Below are 25375 nucleotides of genomic sequence, written 5' to 3' on the forward strand. Positions count from 1 at the left end.
ATTACTTTAATTCAGAACACCTACAAATGAAACTCTAAATGAATTTAATGGAGCGTAGTAAATTTCAAAGTTACTTTTATGGATGGTGGAATTGCCCAAACTCAGCGCTCATAATGAAGTTGCTGTGGCTGACGAAGAAATGCAAATTGACAGGACGGCAAAGACATTAGAGGCCATTAAGAGCTCCTGCAAGGAATATCAGATGGTTTATGGCACAGCATAAAATGATAAGGGGGAGGGAGGGCTCCTTTTTAACTCCTCTGCCCTCCTTAATCATTGCATCCACCAAGGAGGCAAGAAAGAAAGAAAGAAAGAAAGAAAGAAAGAAAGAAAGAAAGAAAGAAAGAAAGCCTTTCACGTTTTGTGAACTTTTGGCTCACATGCCCAAAGGCCTCTGTTGAAGGTGACTTTCTGCTGAGCACTTGGCAGGTTAAATTAAAAGAGGTGGCAGAATAGCTTTCAATCGGATGTGTGGGGGTCAGGGAGCCAGCAGGTTCATGATTACAAGCATTGAGACAAGGATAGCAGGGGCATATGACAGGTATTCAGAGAGGCCAAGTGCCACAGGGCAAAACACATGCAGGAAAGACAGGCTGGAGACATACTCCTCATGTACAGGTGTTTTGATGCTGATGCCGGGAGTCTATGAGCCAAAATGGGCAAGCTGGAATGCTTGGTCTCAGAACAAGCTACAGCAAGCCTAATGGAAACCTGGTGGGATGGAGAGAACAAACTGATACAAATTCTGTAGGAAGGACCAGGTCTAAGTGGTGTCCATCTGTACGTCAAAGAGGATCTGGAGTCCAGTAAGATAAAAATCCTCAAGAGGCAGACTCCTCCACAGAGTCGTTGTGGGTGGGGATCTCAGGTGAGAAGAACAATTTAGTGCTGAACAAAATGCATTCTGAGATGGAGAATGAGATCAAACAGGCATTGGACGGGAAAAGTGCTCTAGAAATGGGTGAGCTCAATTTTGCGCAAATGGACCTGATACACAAGCACCCAGAAGAGGTAACATTTCTAGATTGATAGCCCAGAATACCTGGGCATGAAACCAATCAGAGGGGCGTAATGCTGTAAAAATGCCAACTTCAGAGCCAAATGGCTGGCAAGCCTAGCATAGGACCTCCTCTTTCAATGATGAGTGCAAATGTTTGCGTGGAACAAGCTATCTGTGGCAAATTCCCATTCTGCTTCCCGGAAGCAACACAACTGTCAGGCTACACTTGGGGGGATCTGCAATGCCATACCTGAAAGGAGATTGGTGTTTGATGCAGAAACTCTGACCTCGGTTTCCGACGGCTGTTTTATCCCCAGGAACTCCTCAATCAGTTTGCTCAGACTGGTGAATGCTTCGTCAAAATCGTCTGAACGTGAAGGGATACACATATGGAGAGAAAGAAAAGAATTAACACGGCCAAATCGTGGAAGACCTTCAGTCGTGACAATTTGGATTCCTGGCATTCTAGAATGTGGCAAATTGCCCTCCTTGAAAAGGTGTCTCATAAACTAAAAGTAGCTAAAGGGCAGAATTTGCATGACCACATTTATTTGCTAAATGGCATGGTATTATTTCTTATATTATATATTATTTCTTATATTAAGGTGCCCAAGTCACTTGGCACCACCAGTATATGCAAACGTCTGGCTCATCTACGACTTTATAGAATCTTTATTCTCAGTAATTATGGAACTCACAGATGGACAATACTTTTATTCTTCATATATTATTTGAAAAGGGTATTATATGTAGGAATAAATTATTTATCTCTTTGGAGCTGTGCTGTAACTTTGTAATTTTGTCCTTCCAAGGCTATGACGCTTCATCATTATTACATTTATTTATTTATATTCTACCTTTCCCCCAAATTGAGACTCAAGGCAAATTACAGATAAAAATACAAAACGCAGATACAATCACATGGATGCTGGCGCATGTCTTGGCAATCTCCTTTAACCCCATGAGCATCTCGTGCAGGACGGGAAAGTTAGGAATAATAATAATAATAATAATAATAATAATAATAATAATAATAATTTATTTATACCCTGCCCATCTGGCTGGGCTTCCCCAGCCACTCTGGGTGGCTTCCAAAAAATTATTAAAATACTGTAATACATCAAACATTAAAAGCTTCCCTAAACTGAGCTGGCTTCAGATGTTTTCTAAAAGTCTGGTAGTTGTTGTTCTCTTTGACATCTGGTGGGAGGGCGTTCCACAGGACGGGTGCCACTACCGAGAAGGCCCTCTGCCTGGTTCCCTGTAACTTGGCTTCTCGCAATGAGGGAACCGCCAGAAGGCCCTCGGTGCTGTTAGTTAAGCGAGTTAGGAGTGCTTGCTATGATAGTTTGGATGGACTGCGCAAACTCTGCTTCTTCCATTTGACTGCCTTCCCAGAAAGACTGCAGCGCTACCTTGCCAGTAGAGCCAGTAGAGGAGACTTGGGTTCCAAAGTGATGGACTCACCGACGTTGATGACCGCGTCAAAGAACCCTGGGAAGTCCTGGTTCAGTTGAATGTACATGCCCACCCTGTGGACTGCTTCTTCAATCTCTGCCCTACTGAACAGCCCCATCCGTCGCAGCTGACCCCCGTATCTCTCTTTGTTCACTGGGATCAGTAGGATGTACCGAGGTTGGAAGTAGGAATTCTTCAAGCTTCTAACACCCTTTAAAAAACAGAGGTACTCGGTTATCATTCACTTCAAGGCTTCACAGGCCTTGGCTGAAGTTGTTAAATCACACACAGTACCCCAGATTGACACAAAGGCTGTAAGGACTGTTTAACCAATAGAGCCGTACCTTGGTTCTCAAACGCCTTGTGACTTGAACGTTTTGGCTCCCGAATGCCGCAACCCCGGAAGTGAGTGTTCTGGTTTGCAAACGTTTTTGGGAAGCCAAACTTCCGACGCTGCTTCCGATTGAATGCAGGAAGCTCCTGCAGCCAATCGGAAGCCGCATCTCGGTTTGCAAATATTTTCAGAAGTCGAACGGACTTCCGGAATGGATTCCATTCTAGAACCAAGGTACAACTCTACTGTCAAGACTGGATTCTCCTAATTTTAGGTGCAGAGTCAGCGGTCTGGATTGTGGGCATCTCTCAGTTGAGAGATTGATTGGGCATCTGATTAACTTCTTATTAGAGGACAGGTCCCCGTACACCTCTGAAGAAACGGCCTGTTTTGGAGAAACAATTTTAAGGTGAAAATATTGTGGAATGCTAAGTTAAATTGTTCAGGGGAGCACTCTTATCCTACAGAATGCCTGGCTTTAATAATTATTTTAACTGTGTAATGTATTTTATTCTGATTTATGTATCTTGTCTTTTTTTTTCAATGCCTTCGGCTGCACAAATAAGTAATATTCATTTGTTAAGTGGATCTTAAACCTCTTTAGTGGGGCAGTGAAGCAAGGAGTAGGCAAATTGTTTCAGCTCAAATGACGTTCTTGCTTTGAGTTCATGTTTCTGGAAAAAAAGCATCTAAATAATAACTTAGCTATTGATTATATAACTAACAATTAGCTTATTATATAACTCTACCATTCTATGATTCAATGAACCACAGCTTTGAATCTAGCGCTTGACAGAGGCCCAGCTCTTGGTTTATGATAAAAACATACTGTATTTTTCCATGTATAAGACAACAGTTTTTCCTTAAAAATAATAGGCAAAAATTGTGGGTCATCTTATACACGGACAGCAGAGGCGGGAACGGGTGATTGGTGTCAGCAGGAGATTGCCAGTGGCGATTGGGCGTGTGATTGGTTGCTGCGGCAAGGCCTGCCGACGATTGGCTGTGGCTGTGGTAATTGGACATTGATATACTGTATTGACAAGTGGTTTTATCGAGTTCACAGATGGGCTTTTGGTGGCGAGCATGCAGACGATTGTTGGATTGTTGACTGCAGTGATGCGTGCAATTTGCTGTAGGGCAACTGACGGTGGTGACCCCCCCTAAAAAGCTCAATAATTTTGGGCAATCCCCCTAAAAAAAATGTAGTTGTGGTCCCAAAAATTAGGGGTCGTCTTATACATGGGGGCATGTTATACATGGAAAAATACGGTAATTACATGGACTTTGCTATGGCTTAAGGTGCTTCCATCCCCATAGTTACCTCTATTTCCATATGAATGCAGGTTGCAAGTCCCTCCCTAGCGATGGACTCGATTGTGTCCCGGCCCATTCCGTAGTAGAAGCCGCTGTACTTAAAAGTTGCAATGAATTTCCCCTGGAATGAAAAGAATGAAGCCTGGGCAACAAGAAAGAACAAGGGGAAAGCTCTGGCCAGAAACTATAATCTAGATCCCAGAATCTAATACTCTGACATGCCGCTCCTCCCCTCAGATACACGGCAGCTTGATCTCTCCTGCTGTAGGCAGGAAATGTAGGGTTGACGCATGTGCTGACTAGGAGCTTGTGCAAAAGGGTGGGTGAGAGATGGAACTATGAACCAGAAGACCCCACCATCAAAGTATTTATCTTCTTCTCCAGCAGGTCCCAGGATGGGTTATAGCAATGGGAGGACCCGAAATAAATATGGGAGAAGCAATTCCGACGTACCCCTGAATTTATCTCCTGCTTCTAAAAACAGCAAGGCAGTATTGGTCATGCTGTGAACATTGCAATGCACTTGATAAATACTAAAGTGATGTTGTCGTCAATTTCATTGACAGAAGTTCCAGCCCATCTGGGACACTAAGGTTGGATTTGCATGTTAGGAGGAAGCACTGGTTATTGGCACACAAAAAATAATTCAGCCCAGGTGGGGATGATGGGAGTTGCAGTCCAAAAATACCCGGAGGGTGTCAGGTTGATGAAGACTCTTCTACCCTAGTTATCCCACCAGTCCTCTAACCACAAAAAGCCAGACAAGAAAAGTGATGGAAAACTGCACTTCTGGGAAACGTGCAGAGTGACAACAGCTAGCTGGCAGTGCCATGCAAAGTCTATGCGAACAGATGGGGACGGATGCTCATGGAAGAGGCAAAGTTGTATAACCTCGTCCCAAGTTTCGTGCAAGCATATCGGCAGGCTTGCTCAATAAACAGCCCATCTGGGTGCTCCCCACGCAAGAGAAGCTCTCCTGTGGCGACGAGATGTGTCAGCTCAGCCTATGGGCATTTCTCCACAGGGAAGTCACATGAATTTCCCCTTCGCACGCTACCCTAGGAGTGCCATAAAAGACGGCCCATTTGTGCTCCTTCCTCCAGCACTTTTTCAAGACGCACTATATGAGACCCGCACAGTGGAAAGGCAAAATTCCCTTTGGCCGGGATCACAGAAACAGAATGCCACGTCAGGTCAGGCTCTCAAGTCCAGCATTCAGTCTATTTGTTTTATTTTGTTTCGTTATTGCATTCATACGGCACCTTTTCCTCCAAGCAGCTCAAGGTAGAGAGAATGGCTCTCCCCCTTCCTCATTTTATCACAACAACCTACTGTGAGGTAGGTTAGGCTGAGAGGCTGAGGGACTGAACAAGGTTACTCAGTGACCTCCATGGCTATGTGGGGATTTGAACTCTGGTCTCCCAGGCCCCGGGACGCGGGTGGCCCTGTGGGTTAAACCACAGAGCCTAGGACTTGCCGATCAGAAGGTCGGCGGTTCGAATCCCCGCGACAGGGTGAGCTCCCGTTGCTCGGTCCCTGCTCCTGCCACCCTAGCAGTTCAAAAGCACGTCAAAGTGCAAGTAGATAAATAGGTACCACTCCAGCGGGAAGGTGAACGGCGTTTCCGTGCGCTGCTCTGGTTTGCCAGAAGTGGCTTAGTCCTGCTGGCCACATGACCTGTGTGAGTGTCTGGAAGCGGTTGGAGGATGGATGGCGGCTAACAGATTGAGGTTGAATCCTGACAAGACAGAAGTACTGTTTTGGGGGGACAAGAGGCGGGTGGGTGTGGAGGATTCCCTGGTCCTGAATGGGGTAACTGTGCCCCTGAAGGACCAGGTGCGCAGCCTGGGAGTCATTTTGGGCTCACAGCTGTCCATGGAGGCGCAGGTCAAATCTGTATCCAGGGCAGCTGTTTACCAGCTCCATCTGGTACGTAGGCTGAGACCCTATCTGCCTGCAGTCTGTCTCGCCAGAGTGGTACATGCTCTGGTTATCTCCCGCTTGGACTACTGCAATGCGCTCTACGTGGGGCTACCTTTGAAGGTGACCCGGAAACTACAACTAATCCAGAATGCGGCAGCTAGATTGGTGACTGGGAGCGGCCGCCGAGACCATATAACACCGGTCTTGAAAGACCTACATTGGCTCCCAGTACGTTTCCGAGCACAATTCAAAGTGTTGGTGCTGACCTTTAAAGCCCTAAATGGCCTCGGTCCAGTATATCTGAAGGAGCGTCTCCTCCCCCATCGTTCTGCCCGGACACTGAGGTCCAGCTCCGAGGGCCTTCTGGCGGTTCCCTCACTGCGAGAGGCCAAGTTGCAGGGAACCAGGCAGAGGGCCTTCTCAGTGGTGGCGCCCGCCCTGTGGAATGCCCTCCCATCGGATGTCAAGGCGATGGACAACTACCTGACATTCAGAAGACATCTGAAGGCAGCCCTGTTCAGGGAAGTTTTTAATATGTGACATTTTAGTGTATTTTTTATCTCTGTTGGAAGCCGCCCAGAGTGGCTGGGGAAACCCAGCCAGATAGGCGGGGTACAAATAATAAATTATTATTATTATTATTATTATGACCCGGAAGCTGTACACTCGGCCAATAAAGCGAGATGAGCGCCGCAACTCCAGAGTCGGCCACAACTGGACCTAATGGTCAGGGGTCCCTTTACCTTTACCTCCCAGGTCCCAGTCTGACACTCTGGGCTCTGACAGTCTGAGCACCACTGGCTCTAAGCATCAGCCAGGCACATGATCTTGGAAACCTCACAAAGCAGAGCATGAAGATCACAAGCAGCAGCCCATCTGGCTTGGGTGCAAGAAGCACTTTTACGACTTGACCAGAGGCTACCCTGCTGAACAATGAGGTGAACCAGCATTTTCTGGGAGGACAGAACTCATTAAAAAAGAAAGATTAAAAGCTCAGATTTGTTGCTCGTGTGCATAACCCTCTCACAGAATGAAAAGAACGGCACCCCTTGAAAGTGAGCTGGAGGCTCTTCAGCAATTAAGGAACAGCTAGAGAGATTAAAAACTATTCAGTACATGTTGACCACAGCAAGCTATGGCAAGTTCTTAAAGAAATGGGAGTGCCTGATCACCTTATCTGTCTCCTGAGAAATCTCTATGTGGGACAAGAAGCTACAGTTAGAACTGGATATGGAATAACTGATTGGTTCAAAATTGGGAAAGGAGTACGACAAGGCTGTATATTGTCTCCCTGCTTATTTAACTTATATGCAGAATTCATCATGTGAAAGGCAGAATTAAGATTGCCGGAAGAAATATCAACAACCTCAGATATGCTGATGACACAACCTTGATGGCAGAAAGTGAGGAGAAATTAAAGAACCTTTTAATGAGGGTGAAAGAGGAGAGTGCAAAATATGGTTTGAAGCTCAACATCGAAAAAACTAAGATCATGGCCACTGGTCCCATCACCTCCTGGCAAATAGAAGGGGAAGAAATGGAGGCAGTGAGAGATTTTACTTTCTTGGGCTCCATGATCACTGCAGATGGTGACAGCAGCCATGAAACTAAAAGACGCCTGCTTCTTGGGAGAAAAGCAGTGACAAACCTATACAGCATCTTAAAAAGCAGAGACATCACCTTGCCAACAAAGGTCTGTATAGTTCAAACTATGGTTTTCTCAGTAGTGATGTATGGAAGTGAGAGCTGGACCATAAAGAAGGCTGACCGCTGAAGAATTGATGCTTTTGGATTATGGTGCTGGAGGAGACTCTTGAGAGTCCCATGGACTGCAAGAAGATCAAACCTCTCCATTCTGAAGGAAATCAGCCCTGAGTGCTCACTGGAAGGACAGATTGTGAAGCTGAGGCTCCAATACTTTGGCCACCTCATGAGAAGAGAAGACTCCCTGGAAAAGACCCTGATGTTGGGAAAGATGGAGGGCACAAGGAGAAGGGGACGGCAGAGGATGAGATGGTTGGACAGTGTTCTCAAAGCTACCAGTATGAGTTTGACCAAACTGCGGGAGGCAGTGGAAGACAGGAGTGCCCGGTGTGCTCTGGTCCAGGGGGTCATGCAGAGTCAGACACGACTAAACGACTAAACAACAACAACATGTTTTTGACAGGCAAGTTAAACAAATGGTCCCACAGGTCATTTTTTCCTCCAATAGCTCAAGCCTCAATGGATTTCCGCGCCCTCACCCTTTAGCGTGATCTGTGATTAACTGCCAGGCATCCTTCCCTCAAGCGAAAGCAGGGCAAATCAGCTCGTGCCTTACCATGGTCACCATTTTGTCAAACTCCTCCTGGGAAACAAAATAGTAATCTAATCTGTTTTCTTCTCCAAAATAAGCAGTCCTCGTGGTGTGGCAGGGACTGAAAGATAAGCCGGACAGAAAACAGAATAAGCAAGTGAAGGGAGATGACACTGTTAAAGAGCTCGAGGACAATCTAGTGCACATTTACTCAGGACAGGAGTAAATCCTATTGACCTCAGCATGCATAGTGTTAGGCTGTAAAGGATGTGTGTTTGTGTATGTGTATATATATATATATATATATATATATATATATATATATATATATTTACATATGAACATAGCAAAGGTTGATAAAATTATGAATGCGGTGGAGACAGAAATCTACCCCCTTCAGATGATTGGCAGTAAATCCAGGACAGAGAAAAGATGCATCTTATACAACAGAAATTAATACTTAGAATTTATTGGACTTCGTTACATTTGTATATAAAAGGACTGTCTAATGCAGGCATAGGCATACTCAGCCCCCCATATGTTTAGGGACTACAACTCCCATCATCCCTAGCTAACAGGACCAGTGGCCAGGGATGATGGGAGTTGTAGTCCCAAAACATCTGGAGGGCCGAGTTTGCCTACGCCTGGTCTAATGCAGTTCTTTGTTGGAGATGTAATAAGGATAATGGCTCCTTGAAACATATGTTCTTACACTTTCCTGTACTAAGTTTTGGGGGAATGTGTTTGGCTGCATGAATATGACTACGCAGAAAAACTTCAAAAAAAATCAGTGGAAAATATTCTTTTGAAGTTTACACCTGTTGGTATAAACAGAAGTTGACAACTGGGCAACAAAAGTGGATTCTACACGTTCTAACTGTGACCAAAAGACTGGTGTTGATGAATTGGAAGAACACAGATTTTGGATTGAAGACATGATAGCACTCACTGTTTCACACACTGATGCTAGATGCAGCCAACAGGCCACATTGCAGAGTAAATTAACAAAAGGAATCAGAGAAGAGACATCATCCATGTGAATTATGGGAGAAGGGAACTCGGAGAGGGATGCTTAGGGTTAGAATTTGGCAGGTGTGTGTATGTGTGTGTATGTGTGCGTGTTTTTTTGTTTTACAAGTACAGAGCATGTCCCTCCCTATTTACATCTGTGAAATGTTGAGTGGTGTGTGATTCTCCCACGTCCTTCAGATGTTATAGTGCCTGTGGGGGAGGCCTAAAAATGCCAGCCAATCCTGCCGCCACAACAACACTCCAGGGAAAGGGATTCAGGAACCATCTTATTCAATAACTGTGTCAAATGAGAACCGTATGAGGCACGTGGACCCTATAAAGCTGAAACTTCAAAGGCTTGATTTTCTCAGCAATTTTTATAAATATACACATCTTAAAAGGTCAGTTCTGGGCACTGACCAGATGTTTTGAATGGCCTTTTTAAAAAAAAAAAAAAAAAACAACTTACGTTACAAGCTCCTTTTAACAGCAAGGTCATGTTTACATTTGAAGTTGCCCAGTATCTTCCATAAAATACAGTTTTAACAAGTGGCATGTTGAAAATTCTAAAAGCAGCACACGAAAGCTACAAAAACCTCCTCTGAATAATAAAAATGCAGCTTTGCTTTATGGTAGCAATTTTCTGCTCTGCTAAGACTGCTTTGCTCTCTGTTCTTCACATGCATGATGCTTACGAGGGAATAAAATATAAAATAAAACACAACAAGGCTCTTGGAAAACTGAGGGTGTTTGGAAAATCCCCAGCAGTTTTCAATTACTGGGAAATTCCAGCCAGGCTTTTCAAACTGTGTAATTTATTTAATATGTATTGTATTTGATGTCTCTCCCCACCCACTACTATCTTTCAGTCAGGAGATTTATTTCAAAGTCTTTGATTTACAACACACTGAAACCTCCAGGAGGGGAGAGTGCCATTGTGCCCAGGTTTTGCTTCCGGGCTTCCCATGGGCACTGTGAGAACGGGGTGCTGGACTAGAGAGCCCACTGGCCTGATCCAGCAGAACTCTTCTTATGTTATTGGGATGATGGAAGCTGCAGTTCAAGAGCATCTGGAAGTCGCCATGCTTGCTAATCTTGACATAAGATGACTCTTCCAACACTACAATTCTATGATTCTATGACATACCAGTAGGAAGGTATGTGCTTTAAGGTCTAAGAAGGTCTAAGGTCTATTTATGGGACCGCCTCTCCAGGTCTGCCCCACAGAGGACCTGAAGGTCCAAGAATAATCATAGTTTAGAGGTCCCGGGCCCTAAGGAAGTCAGATTATCCTTGGCCAGGGCCTTCTCAGTGATGGCTCCGACCTGGTGGAATGCTCTGTCCCATGAGACCAGGGCCCTGCAGGATTGAACTTCCTTCCGCAGCGCCTGTAAGACACAGCTTTTCCGCCTGGCTTTCAATTTGAACTTAGCCTGATCTTTTATTCCCCTTCCTTCCCTCCCCCTCCTCTTTTTATAAAGATTACCTGCTCTTGGATCCCACAGCTAATTCTCCCCTGGTCTCCTCGCTGGCCCAAACAGGACTAACTTAGCCAGCTAGCCCTGGTGATCATCTGATGCTTATTGGATGGATTACCCCCCTAAATTGATTTTTGAATTCTGAATTTATTGTTATTTATGTTTTATACTGTATTTTATGCTGTTTTTTGTTGCATCAGTTAAGTGTTTTAAATTTGTTGTTAGCCACCCTGAGCCCAGTTTTCTGAACCGGAAAGGGCAGGGTATAAAAAAAAAATTATTATTATTATTACTATTATTATTACTATTATTATTATAATAAGAAACCAACACAACCCAGAAGTCTACCAGCAATATTTCAGTTTTTCAACCCTGTAGATCACTATATACCATATTTTTCGCTCTATAGGACGCACTTTTTCCCTTCTAAAAAGTAGCTGCGTCTTATCATCCGATGCGTCCTATAGAGCAAAAAATACGCTATACAACCACACACACTCTCACACACATATATATATTTAAAAAATTGTCCAGTAGCACCTTAGAGACCAAGTAAGTCTGTTCTTGGTATTAGCTTTCGTGTGCATGCACACTTCTTCAGATACCTGTATATCAGGAACGGCTAACCTTTGAACAGCTCAGGGAAAGCTGGTCAGATGCCCAAATGGGTTACCCAGGAACTGGAGCTATCCTTGTGTGCATTCAGACTCTGCCATCGCCCACCCATAAGAGGCAGGGGGAGTGCAAGGAACAGGCTTGCTTTCTGAAAGGTCCCATAAAGAACCCAAGTGGCAGGGATTCCAAGATGTGAGTGAGAGAGCAGTGAAATGTACACTGAGATCCACTGTATCTTTTCCTTACAATGAAAATGGTAAATAATATTGTATTCAACTACATCTTTGGCCTTCCCTTCTGTTCAGGCCATCAGTCCAATACTGTGATACAGTGGTACCTTGGGTTACATACGCTTCAGGTTACAGACGCTTCAGGTTACAGACTCAGCTAACCCAGAAACAGTACCTCGGGTTAAGAACTTTGCTTCAGGATGAGAACAGAAATTGTGCAGCAGCAGCATGGTGGCGGTGGGAGGCCCCATTAGCTAAAGTGGTGCTTCAGGTTAAGAACAGTTTCAGGTTAAGAACGGACCTCCGGAACGAATTAAGTACTTAACCCGAGGTACCACTGTATCTGGAAAGCCAACACAAATCCTGGACAGACTCCCTGCACTGACATGAAACCCTACCCTGGGATTAGAGCCGGCATTATACAAATACAAGTTGCCAGGCACTGAACATGAATGGGGTCAGGTTTTGTAGCTCAGTCGTGAAATGAATGTCTAGGTATACATATATTTGCAGCAGTGACTGGACAGCTCAATGCAGTTTGAAAGTGGCTAAGTCCATCACAACCAATTAAACCAGTGGCAAGGAACCTCTGGCTCACCAACCTGATGAATCAGGGCAGCAGCCCTTAGCATTTGGTCTATGAGGTCATTTCGGCCAACCCACAGGAACCAGTCCTACACTGGACATCATATATTATGTCAGGTCAGAGGCAATGGAAGAAGTTGCTCCCTGCTGAAAGTGGGGTTTTCAGACACTGTCAATCAGTTACTTAATCAGCGGCGCCTTCAAAGCCTTTTGATTTCAAACTGGGCAGGCAAAGTAAAACATGTCACCTGGTGTCATTGTGACATCAAATGATTGACTGATGGGTGGTCCCTGCCCACCCATCAAAATGACCCACGGGGGCTGGCGGAAGCAGCTGGGAATGGTTTCACACTGCTCAATTAAACTTTTCCCCCCTGATTAACTTAATCAATGTGGTTATTTTACCAAATGCTCAATATAGCTGCCTTTTGGCTATTTTGAACAAAAAGCAAGATAACTCACAATTTTATAAGTATGTAGTTACTGTTCATTGTTAAGAAAAAAGGTCATTTTGGACCCACCCCGTCCTTTTAGAGCAACACAGCAGAACTAAAATAGCTTCAAAAAAGTGAGAGCATTTAACTCCATTAAAATTTGCACTCAGAAATTAAAACTGGCCTCTGACAATCAAACTTCTAAATACTTAGATGTAAGTCCCACCCAATTAAACAGTGGTACGAAAGCAGCCACAATGCACTGATTAAAGCTTGCAGTCCTACAATTAACATCAATCTGCGTTTGGTCCACAGCGAGATGGAAAGTATCTGATTTGGATACGTTGCAGGAAAAGAACCCTACAAACCAGATGATTACTCCCCTGAATTTGATGGGGAGGGCAATATAAGATGATAAGAAGAAAATAAAAGGGGGAAACTAAAATTGGTAGAACAGAGAAGGGCATAATTGCCTTCCATAAAGCTTTAAACCTGCCTTGTTTTATTTCCGGCAAGTCTCCAAGGACATCATGAATGTTTATGGACCAGAGGTACCTGTATCTGAAATAGTTGTTGAATTTTCTGCAGAGCCTGTGGCAAAGTTCTCGCTTCCAGCAGGCCAGGGGTCCGGTCAACACCAGCATGGGGTAGGGAGCATCGAGGCTGGGTAAGGTGCTGCACAGAGAGAAGGAAAAAGATGCCGCCATTAACCTTCTCACAGGAATTTGGATGTGATACACAATATACACAGCTCCCCTCTAGGTATCTCCTAACCCAAGGCATCACCAAACTCAGCCCTCCAGATGTCTTGGGACTACAACTCCCATCATCCCTAGCTAACAGGACCAGTGGTCAGGGATGATGTGAATTGTAGTTCCAAAACATCAAGAGGGCCAAAGTTTGAGGGTGCCTGTCCTAAGCTCTTGTTATGTTTGGGACTTGTAAGGCGCCTGAATTATCTATCTTTAAGCCCCACACAAAAACGCTCCTCTTCAACCAGGCCTTGGGCTGATTAATATTCTAAAGCCTTTTAAATGTGTTTGCGGGGGGGGGGGGTTGGATTTATCTATTTATTTGTGCTTTTACTTTGGATATTTATCTTGTGAACCGCCCTGAGATCTTATGATGAAGGATGGCATATTTTTATTAGAATAAAAATAAATAAATGCATATATTTTTTGGGGGGGTGGGGTGAAATGGTGGGACAGACTGCTTTTAGATAGACAGATAAATAAATAAATAAAATGATTTGGATACTTTAAGGCCATGATTCTATTCACTAGATCAGAGCTTTCCAAACTGTGCATCTTGACACATTAGTGTGTTGGCTGTGGTGTGCAGGTGTGTCATGCAAACGGCCCCTGCACTCTTTAAGGCAGGCATAGGCAAACTCCGGCCCTCCAGATGTTTTTGGGACTACAACACCCATCATCCCTGACCACTGGTCCCGTTAGCTAGGGATGATGGGAATTGTAGTCCCAAACATTTGGAGGGCCGGAGTTTACCTATGCCTGCTTTAAGGGGTTACCTTAACCTCCGGTTTGCTAGTAAAACTGAATTACTGTGTGACGAAACGATGCATGTCTCAAAAGTGTGTCACCAGCATGAAAAGTTTGGAAAGCTCTGCACTAGATGGAGATGATGGGTTCGCCCAAACACCCAAATTAAATATTTCCTATGACTTGGAGCATTATTTATAGACTCAACAGAAGGCGTGGGCTGGCAGCTGTTAATTTAATCCTATGTGATGCCTTGGATGCAACACACCAGACGAGCAGGGCTGAGCTGCTTGGGAACAGAGCCTCCAGAGCCATCAAGTTCCAAGTACGTGCATGAGGGAAACTGCCTAGAAAATGCCAACACAGTCGCAATGGATGCCCCCCAATGGAAACGCCTCCTGAGAAATGAGAGAAGGGCTGGTGAAAAGGAGACTGATGGGTACAGATGGATGCTAGAAGAGGGTGAGAATGAGGAGGCCTTGTGAGTGCTCCTCTTGTAGCCTCTGTGATCCACAACGGGAGGCAAGGCCATTTTGCCCGCCACGAGATGCCAACGCTATTGACGGGAGAGAGTTAGAGACAGCCTGGAGAAATTACAGTTGCAAGCACTCGTCGCTGGTAATCGTCGCTGGGTATCGATAAGAGGATTGTTGCCTCTTCGCATCTCTCCGTTTGTGATGTGAGTGGCCATCTGTTCCGACAGATTGTTTAAAAGGAACGGGGTGTGGGCAATCTGTCTTGGAGCTCCGAGGTGAGCAACTAACTTCGTTTCATAATCTGCTCAGCCAAGCAAGTTCTCCCTGATTTCCATCCCGGCAGCACCCGACAACAGAGTCTTCTCTCCCCCCAATGGAAAATGTCCCATCCCTGTGACAGCTTTACCTGAGTGCCACCTACAGGGTAGAAGGGGAACTGATGCCCAGCTTACCTGTCAAAAATCCGCTGCGGCTGGATCATGCTATACATGATCTGGGTCATGTGATCCTGGGCAGCCACCACTTCGGGAGGAGGGTCGTACTTGTTGACAGCAGCAACCTGCTCCCAAGAGGAGAGGGATCAATTCATTAATTACATGAATTTCTTCAGCTTGAACAAGGGTGGCCAAATGAGTTTGTGGTTAGAATTCCCTCCTGATTAATCAATATGTTCCTTCTGGAACTCCGCAATGCAACGTTTTGTTGCAGGCCCCCTACTTATATCTCAATACGGATGAATCAACTGAAAGAGCACGCTTACCTTTTCTTGCACGGTGATTTTCTTATGATCCAGCTCTGTGAGTCGAAGCAGCATGAAAATGACCAGGAGCCAATAATCCTTGTGTTGCTGATATGGATATAACAAAGAGGTTGAAGATTCATTTCAATGGACGATAATTTAAATTCAGCTCTTCAAACTAATACGCGAGAAGCCATTTTATCACACTTTTGACACAGGATATTAGGAAAGCAGAAGACAGCCACAGAAAATGAGAGAGCAACCCAACCAAAGGAACAGGCTGACAACCCTCTTTATCATGGCTTCTTACAAAGCGGAGAAGGAAACTGAGCCACACAGCAGGCAGAGAGAAAGATGGGCAAGGTTGGCAGTTAAAATGCTTGGAAAATTGAACATTCAAACCATGTGAGGTGTCTCCTCTTCCCGTACCTGGTTTCCCATCTCCTTTCTTGTCCTTATCTTCTAAGGACCTTCCGATTTTGTTGAACATTCCTAGCCATGGGCAACACTTATTGGGGCTGGTGGATACTGCAGTTCAACAACAGCTGGAGGGCCAAAGGTTTTCCAGCCCTGTTTTTAAAGTTCTCCATGGACTTAGGAACATAGGAAGTGAGAGCATTGGTCCCTCTCACCCTAAACTGCCTTCTGATGGGAGGGCGTTCCACAGGGTGGGTGCCACTACCGAGAAGGCCCTCTGCTTAGTTCCCTGTAGCTTTGCTTCTCACAATGAGGGAACCGCCAGAAGGCCCTCAGAACTTTGTCCTCAGTCTCTGGGCTGAATGCTGTGGGTGGAGACACTCCTTCAGGTATACATATGCTAAGCTTCAACATAACAGTGAAACCCCAAGGATGCGCACAAATCCTGCTCCTGGGGAGTTCTGGATCATAGACCTATTCTACATAGGCAGTAAATCAAGGAGTTAACAGTTTGAAGTAGTAGAATGAGGCTGGGTTTGCCAAATGTTGGTGTCCTGCTGTTTTTGGACTACAGTTCCCACCATCCCTGACCACTGGTTCTGCTAGCTAGGGATGATGGGAGTTGTAGTCCAAAAAAATGGATGGAGACCCAAGTTTGGGAAATGCTGGAATGGGAGGTATCTCTTCAGACTGGTGTGTGTGTGTGTGTGTGTGTGTGTGTGTGTGACAGTTTCTTTTCTTTTCTCTTTTCTTTTCTTTTCTAAAACAGCTCAATGCAGATAGAAAACCCGTATTGCTGGCAAAGCCTGGACTGTAATGTTTACCCCTGATTAGCTACTCTTCTGTCTGAAGTTTGTTTTTAATCTCGTGGAACATGAAAAAAAAGAAATGTGCTGTTTCTTTTTCAAATTCACCCTCTTACTGAGGTTTTCATTCCCTGAATGTGTTAAATTAATTTATGGGTTGTTGTTGTTTTTTATCCTGTGACAACTAAGTGTGTATAAAGGCCTGAAAATACCATCTGGGACTGAATATTTTCAAGAGAATGCAGTAGATGAGGTTTAATTATCCAAACTCAAATTTGGTCAGAGTAATGATCCCCCTAATTGCAAGTGAAGTGTCACAGGAACTTAAAGGGCATAAAGAGTAAGGGGAGAGATGCTAAACGGAACTGTAAATTGATATAAAAAAATAAAGTTTAGTTGTCTGAAGTATAACTTTAAGAGGTACAATAATTAACTGTCAATGAGAAAACTAACGTCTTGGCAGCTTGATTAGAGGCATTGTCTCAGCAAAGCCAAGTCACGCCAAATCACTGACATTCAAACCAATTCAATGCTGTCTTAACATAATTGCCACTTCCGTTCATAAAATCACTAAAAAGCCATGCAGATTAATTGGAGAGACGTTTTTAAAAACGACCAAATTCTGATCTAAGGAGCGCTGCTTAGCAAGGTTTAAGAGAGCTTAAGAGGAAAATAGCCTGATTTTTAGTTAGAGATGCTCTCCCCATATGGGGCTGAATGTTGTGACTAGATCACTGAGAAGAGCACCTGGATGTCCATATTTTGCACTTGCACTGAGTGACCCACAGTGGCTGCTGAGCAATTATGGAACTACATGCAAAGCCTCGATGTTAGCATTTACAGCCCTGAACAACTAGGGACAAGAGTACCTGAAAGACTGCCTATGATCCCTTAGATCAACTAAAGAAATTCAACTATAGACTCTCATAGGGTAATGACCTGGAAATGGACATTTTATGCTTCTGCTGCTGTACTGGGGAATGCCCTTCCTTCTGCCACATGCAAAGAAGTAACCATCAGTTACTTCAGACGCCTTGTAAATATTTCTTTTGCCCAGGCTTCCTCCCTGACCCTGTTTTATGTTTGAAATCCCTGAATCCTTATTCTGTTCATCATTAGATGCTTTTAGAGGCTTTTATACTGCTGTTTCATTGGTTTCAGGTTGCATTATTGTTTTAAAAATATACTTTGCTTTTCATATTGTGCACAGCTCAGAGATTTCTAAGTGGTTTATAAATGCTTTTAAATAAATTAATGAAATAAAAACAACCTTGTAGCTGAGGAGTCAGGGGGTTTTTGCCCTGTAATTTCTCCCTCAAAACACTGTATTAATTATAAATACAGTGGTACCTCGATTTTCGAATGTAATCCGTTCCAGAAGACCATTCGAGTTCTGAAACATTCGAAAACCGAAAACTCAATAGCCAACAGCTACGCCTCAGGATCTTGCACTCAGTGGAAGCCACGTGGCATGTTCGACTTCTGAGGCATGTTTGAAAACTGAAGCATTTACTTTTGGGTTTACGGCGTTTGAAAACTGAAATGTTCATCAACGGAGAAGTTCAAAAACCAAGATACCACTGCACTGATGTTATTACCAATAAGGAATCTAATTAACTAGGGTTGCACTTTGCTTGCCTTGCTCACCAGTCCTGTGCCAACACCCCTTCCTTAAAACCTCCACCCACATCCCTCTCCCTCCACTCAGACCTTGCCCAGCCTCCCCTCAGGACCCTCACTGATGGGGCAGGTTAGGTGAATCCCGCCCAATAGGTTTAATTCATATTAAAATACAAATACCCACACTGGTGTGAGCATTTCCTCACATTAGGTCCTGAGTTGTGCTTGCCTTCCCCACTTCTTGTTTAACCTTGCCCCTTCACCATCTTGCCTTGTTGCCTCTCCCCACTGCCAGCTTTTAGACTGAGTACTACCTGGGGACACGGGTGGTGCTGTGGCCTAAACCAGGGAGCCTAGGGCTTGCCGATCAGAAGGTCGGCGGTTCGAATCCCCGCAACGGGGTGAGCTCCCGTTGCTCGTTCCCTGCTCCTGCCAACCTAGCAGTTCGAAAGCACATCAAAGTGCAAGTAGATAAATAGGTGCCGCTCCAGCGGGAAGGTAAACGGCATTTCCGTGCTCTGCTCTGGTTCGCCAGAAGCGGTTTAGTCATGCTGGCCACATGACCCGGAAGCTGTACACCGGCTCCCTCAGCCAATAAAGCAAGATGAGCGCCACAACCCCAGAGTCGGCCATGACTGGACCTAACGGTCAGGGGTCCCTTTAGCTTTTACTCCCTGGGGCAGAGTCTCTTAACAGGAACAACATGGGTCTAAGCTCCAAAGCAGAGTTGCTGTGGGCACATTGGCCTTCTGCATCCCGCTTGGTGTCCACCAACACCCTGTCCCTTCTTTATTTCAAAATGTTTTTAATTGAAGCAATTTTTGGCTTTGTGGGAGGGGTTGTTTTGGTGGCGGGGAAGAATCCAGTTTTGGAGTAAGGCCTACTTTTTGTCTGTGTTTTGTTTGTTCGTTGGGGTCTGTGTGTACTTGTTTTGCCTATTTCAGGGGCAGGGTTCCGAGCACCATCAGTTTTTCTTCTATGGCATGGGTATTTCACAGGGCCCACAACAGTTTCTGAGCTCTCCCATTGTCTGCCCAGCACACACAAGAAGGTTGGGAAACTCTGGTGTTTCCCAGTATATCTGAAGGAGCGTCTCCACCCCCATCGTTCTACTCAGACACTGAGGTCCAGCTCCAAGGGCCTTCTGGTGGTTCCCTCACTGCAAGAAGCCAAGTTACAGGGGACCAGGCAGAGGGCCTTCTCGGTAGTGGCGCCCTCCCTGTGGAATCCCCTCCCACCAGATGTCAACGAGAACAACAACTACCAGACTTTTAGAAGACATCTGAAGGCAGCCCTGTTTAGGGAAGCTTTTAATGTTTGATGTATTACAGTATTTTAATATTTTTTTGGAAGCCGCCCAGAGTAGCTGGGGAAACCCAGCCAGATGGGCGGGGTATAAATAATAAATTATTATTATTATTAATATGGTGTGGATCTGCTTTTACGAAGGTGCCATGCAGGCCAATGGCCCTGAGCCTGCCAATGCATATCTAGTCTTCTTTTGGCAAAGGTTCAGAGGTTTACAGAGATGGAATGGTTTTTTCCCCACCCCATACAGGTTCCATCAGAATTAAAGAGCAATCCCCGGTGGACTGTACCACTGACATCAACCGAGGAAGACGGTGCTGAGATATGTGTAATATTTCTTTCCCAGACCTCCGGAAATCATTTCAAAGGGTATCTCAAACCCATCAAAATCGAGATGCCGGTGCTGTTAATCTTCCACACTGCTCAGGACAAGTTATCAACATGTGCTGTATCAGGCTGACGCACAAGGTTTGACTCTGCTCTAAATGTTGCTGTCATTGACAAATGGGATGCCGCAGCTCGTTAATCACGAGAGATTGTCAAGCCCTTTGAATGAGAAGTGGGTCCACCTCACGGAAATCGCATCCAGATTCCAAAGGAAAGCAGCCGCTCAAAAGACACCCTTTCCCCTTTGCATCTTTAGATGATTCCCACCCCCACCCCCCAGTGTGCATTGGTACCCAAGCACCTGGGCATTCCAAGGCCCAGGTGAACTTCTTGAGGGGAGCAAAGAATCACAGAATCATAGAGTTGGAAGGGACACTGAGGGCTATCTAGTCCAACCCCCCTGCAATGCAAGATTCTCAACTAGATCATCCATGACAAGCGGTCATGCAACCTCTGCTTAAAAACCTCCAAGGAAGGACAGCCCACCACCTTTCGTGGGCATCTGTTCCACTGAAGAACATCTCGTACCATCAGAAAGTTCTTCCTAATGTTCAGTCAGAAATCCCTTTGGGGCCCAAGGTCTCCTTTCTGGGGTTCTGATATGGGGTATTTGCTGACACAAAATAAAATGCAACAAATCTGCCAGCAAACCAAACGTTGACCCTCCACCATCTTGGCAAAACAATATAGACCACGGTTTCCCAAACTTTGGTGTCCAGCTGTTGTTGGCACTACAACTCCCATCATCCCTAGCTAGCAGGACCAGTGGACAGGGATGATGGGATTTGTAGTGCGAAAACAGCTGGACACCCTGATATAGACGCAGCCCAGCAGCAACACATAGCTTTCCACTCATAGAACGGTTATCTACCTTCTTCCTTTGTACCTCCTTTATTGTTGACTGTGACGTACCTGCACAGGGTTGTTTATCAAATTAAGCACTCTGAGGAGAGGCAGGGATTCAAAATATTCCAGTTCACCCAGCTCAGCCACCTAGATAGGATACAGGAAAATATAGCATTTACTCGAAAAGGCAGAGAACCTCCCCTGGCAGCCTCAAATGGAACCCTGAAAAAGCTCTTCTGAATGCCCAAACTGTCCCTTTCACTGCCCTTGCACGGTTGCCATGTCATGAGATATCATACAAACTTGCAAAGGAGGCCATCTTCAGTGCAAACTGAAACTGTCCAAACAGTATCTTAAGAAGTGTGCATGCACACGAAAGCTCATACCAATAAATAACTTAGTTGGTCTCTAAGGTGCTACTGGAAGGATTTTTTTATTTTGTCCAAACAATATTACTTAGTGTGCAAGATCTTACCTGGTTATCTTCTAGGTTGATTTCCTCAAGCAGGTTGTGCTCCTCCAGACCTTCCAAACTGCTGATCTGATTGTCAGACAAGTCCAACTTCTGCAGAACTTTCAGTTCTTCCAAGCCAACAGCCTTCTCTATCTGGTTTGATTTCTGCAAAAGTAATCGGAAGCTTGGGGAGCCCTTGAGAAAAGGAATTATGAGCACACAACTGTCCCTTGGGCAAACTGCTGTCTCTCTAAGGCTGACTGACTCACTTTGCAATCTCCTTCACATGTGCTTTGAGGGGATCACTTAATTTCTCTACACCTGGACCTGGTTCAGACACTCCAGGGCCAGCAAGATATTCTGCATAAGGAGAAGTGAACCAGGTTGCAGCCTCAGGTAGAAAATGCTGGGGCATCAGCAGCCCCCTCCCTTCTACCCAGCCAGACCCATCATTTTGAAATCATTTTTCATGTACTGTCAATTTTAATTTAAGATCTGATTATATTTTACTTTTGTTCTTTTACTCCTCAGTTCCCTCTCGATTTTCTACCTTCAGTTACTAGTCCTACTTAAAACTGGAGTTTCTGGTATAATATGAGGGTTTGTTTGCTTGTTAACCTAGAAACAATATTTATATACCACCGTATCGTGAAAATATATCACAGCCATTTGCAACAAAACAAAAAAATAAAACCATACAGTAAAATGGTATTTGTTTATTTTTTTTAAAAAAAGATGTCAATTAACCTTTGCTGAAAGATATGTTCTTAATTGCCTGCGTAGGCATGGTGGAATAGAAGCTTTCAGCACATATCTGCATCTAATATTTTATCAATAGTTCTAACCCTGATGGTGCAGAGCACTTTGGGAAGGGGGAAACATGGGAAACACGAGAGTGGGAACTACAGACTAGGAAAGGTACACAGGATCAAAGGGCTGGGAGGGGGAGTAAAGCCCTTCTAGAAGTACAAAAGGCAGCAGCAAAAGAGAGGGTCTTTTCAGTGGTGGCTCCCTGGCTGTGGAATGCCTGGAGAGGCTCATCTGGCACCTGCATGAAAGAATGCATCCCTCGGGCTGAAAAAGGTCCCCCACCCCTGCTCAAGGATTTCACAATGTCCCAATCACTGCATGCAACATGTCCAGCATCACCTTAAAGGTAAAGGGACCCCTGACAATTAGGTCCAGTAGTGACCGACTCTGGGGTTGCGGTGCTCATCTCGCTTTATTGGCCGAGGGAGCCGGCGTACAGCTTCTGGGTCATGTGGCCAGCAGGACTAAGCCGCTTCTGGGAACTAGAGCAGCGCACGGAAACGCCATTTACCTTCCCGCCGGAGCGGTACCTATTTATCTACTTGCACTCCGATGTGCTTTCAAACTGCTAGGTTGGCAGGAGCAGGGACTGAGCAGCGGGAGCTCACCCCGTCACGGGGATTCAAACTGCCGACCTTCTGATCGGCAAGTCCTAGGCTCTGTGGTTTAACCCACAGCGCCACCCGCGTCCCACGAGCATCACAGTCCAGCATCACCTCACAACCCCAAAATTCTGCGACTCACCAGACAGAGTGTTTTGATGGGCAGGTTTTTCAGGCCATTGATGGCTGTGATCTTGTTGTCTGCCAGGCTCAGATAGGTCAGGCACTGGCAATTCTCAAGGCCCTGGATCTCCTCAATTTCGTTATCTGCGCATCAGCATCAAGACTTAAGGAACAAGATTGCACCGCAAAGTGGTTAGCAGTCGGGAGTCTGGCGAGGAATTCCTCTTGAAGAATCCACCACAGTGAAATGAAGGGGAGCTGTGCAACAGCCCTAAGGCTTGGGCAATATAATGGCAATGCACATCATCCGTTTCTTCTCTGGCTTTTTCGTTCAAAGCCACCCTAAGCACAAAAACGCTGAGCGCTGTCTTTGGAAAACATCGAGGCTATGGGACAAGAATCAGAGAGTTTCTCTATTCCTGGGGATCCATGGTTCGGCTGCTGCTACCTGGAGTGGGAGGCGCAGGTTCTACTCCTGCTAACTTCTCAGTTCTCTTTTTCTCTAGGCGGGAGGACCCAGAGCTCAGAGTCAAAGCACAATCTTTGATTCTAACAAACAGAGCAACCATAACTCAGTGGTGGAGCACCCACTGGGAGTGCAGAAGATCTCCTGGTATCTCCAGGAAGGGCTGGGAGAGAACCCCACCTGAAATTCTGGAGAGCTGCTGCCTGTCTGTGTGAGAAGCACTGACCTAGATGGACCAGAAATCTGACTCAGGATAAGGCAGCTTCTTATGGCTTCAGTTAAGAGGGTTGGTTCTGTTCTCAATGCAAGCTAAACAAGGGCTTTTACAACAGAGATGAAGGGAAAGAGCAACAACACCTTTGCTGGTGTCTGGAGAGCATCATGGCCGGTGTGGGCTCTCATTTTAATATCCTACCTGCACAACTGAAGCTCTTTCCAATCTCTGTGCCCCACTCTCTCCATCATGGTCCTATCGCCCAAGTGAAGCTTTCTTATGTGGGGTGCACAGAATCTTTTCTTAGCTCAGTATGTCGCAATCTTCCTTTTGTTCCGCGGACATCATGGCTGATTTGGCCACATTGCCGGAGACAATACAAATGAGCGAAGCAGAGATAGCCCGGTGCTCGCTGCATGCAAAGCAATTCCTTTCTCTCCCACCCCTCGCCCAACCCCACACATCCTCTTTCTATTCAGAGGAGCAATAATCAGCCTTGGCCCGCATTTCACTCCTGTCACATTATTTCTGCTTCTGCTATGGGAAATTATAATTGCAAAGGGAGCAAGTTGCTAGGCCACCGGCTGACAAGAGCGATGTCACCCGAACACCTTGTGAAACACACAAATAATGTAACCTGAACAGCCAAGACTGAGCTCTGTATTGCTAAGCTGGAAACCTCCCCCCCCCCCAGCTGAAATGGAACCTGACGGGCATGATATTCTGCTCAATAGTGTGCAAGCTGGCAGGATGAGGGCCGGCGCTGGAGGCAAGAGGGTAGGCAGAAAAGGGCAGCAACAGGTGGTCACCACTGCCTTGAAAGGGGGCAACCTTCCTTTTCCAAAAAGTCTCTTAAGTGGAGATCTGTATCCCAGTCTGAGTCTGTGCTGAATCTGAAATTGTTTTTTTACATATGAATTGTCTGGACTTGTTTTTAATTGTCTTCGCCGCTGGTGCTTTTATTGCAAAATCGCTTTGAGACATTTCATGGGAAGCGATTCATAAATGGAATCAAACACATAAATCTGGCATATTCATTGAGCTCAGCCTTTCCCACAGCTCTTAGCCATGTTAAGCTTGCTGATCAGCTGCTTGGAATGGGGGGGGGGCAAGCAACAGGGGACGGCTCTTTTGTTCACGCTCTGCTTCTTAGGGGCCACCCAGAAAAATTGGTGGTCCTCTGTTGGAAACAGGATACTGGGCTGGATGGACAGCTGTGGCCTGCTTCCTTTGAAGAAGAGCCATTTTAGATCTTATTCCCCGTTTTTCTTGGAAAATGTGCAGCCACAGTTCTGCGGTTGCCAACGGTCCAGGGAGATATGCTTGCCTTGGCCTATCTAGTGGGGTGCAAGTCAAGCCAAAGCTCCTTGCCAACACCCCCAGCCTGACATAATCTAGCAAGGCAAGGGTCCCAGCCCTTTGGGCAGATCAAGTTGAGCACAGAATTTTACAGTCTGAAAGATGGGACTGTGATCTGAATGGGAAAGGGAGACAATCCTACAGTGGGGCCTCGCAAGACGAAATTAATCCGTTCCGCGAGTCTCTTCGTCTTGCGGTTTTTTTGTCTTGCGAAGCATCCCTATTAGCGGCTTAGCAGCTATTAGCGGCTTAGCGGCTATTAACGGCTTAACGGCTTAGTGGCTTTAAGAAAAAGGAAACAAACTCACAAGAACTCGCAAGACGTTTTGTCTTGCGAAGCAAGCCCATAGGGAAATTCGTCTTGCGGAACGACTCAAAAAATGGAAAACTCTTTCGTCTTGCGCGTTTTTCGTCTTGCGAGGCATTCGTCTTGCGGGGTACCACTGTGTTATCTCCACCACCAAACAAGGAGTAAAGCAGATTGGCCATGGAAGAACAGGGCTGACCTGAGTCCCTTTGCTTGTTGGGATGTCACATGGGAATAAAAGAAGAGGCAGGTCTGGGGGTT

The 25375-nt window shown here is 45.5% G+C and overlaps 1 protein-coding gene across 2 annotated transcripts in view; it reads right to left on the reverse strand.

Moving 5' to 3' along the window:
• The window catches only part of LRGUK (leucine rich repeats and guanylate kinase domain containing), a 49956-nt gene that overhangs the window by 15011 nt on the left and 9570 nt on the right, over positions 1 to 25375 (reverse strand). For both annotated transcript variants that reach the window (XM_081879727.1, XM_081879728.1), the window contains exons 6-15: positions 22788 to 22912; positions 21255 to 21398; positions 20846 to 20926; positions 15417 to 15503; positions 15109 to 15215; positions 13237 to 13356; positions 8353 to 8449; positions 4117 to 4230; positions 2468 to 2669; positions 1251 to 1367 (exon numbers count right to left, since the gene is read on the reverse strand). In XM_081879727.1, the coding sequence (XP_081735853.1) occupies positions 1251 to 1367; positions 2468 to 2669; positions 4117 to 4230; positions 8353 to 8449; positions 13237 to 13356; positions 15109 to 15215; positions 15417 to 15503; positions 20846 to 20926; positions 21255 to 21398; positions 22788 to 22912 (1194 nt within the window). The remainder of the gene's footprint in view (positions 1 to 1250; positions 1368 to 2467; positions 2670 to 4116; positions 4231 to 8352; positions 8450 to 13236; positions 13357 to 15108; positions 15216 to 15416; positions 15504 to 20845; positions 20927 to 21254; positions 21399 to 22787; positions 22913 to 25375) is intronic.

The sequence above is a fragment of the Podarcis erhardii genome (assembly GCF_964252035.2).
Source record: "Podarcis erhardii genome assembly, chromosome: 10".
Classification (NCBI taxonomy): Eukaryota; Metazoa; Chordata; class Lepidosauria; order Squamata; family Lacertidae; genus Podarcis; species Podarcis erhardii.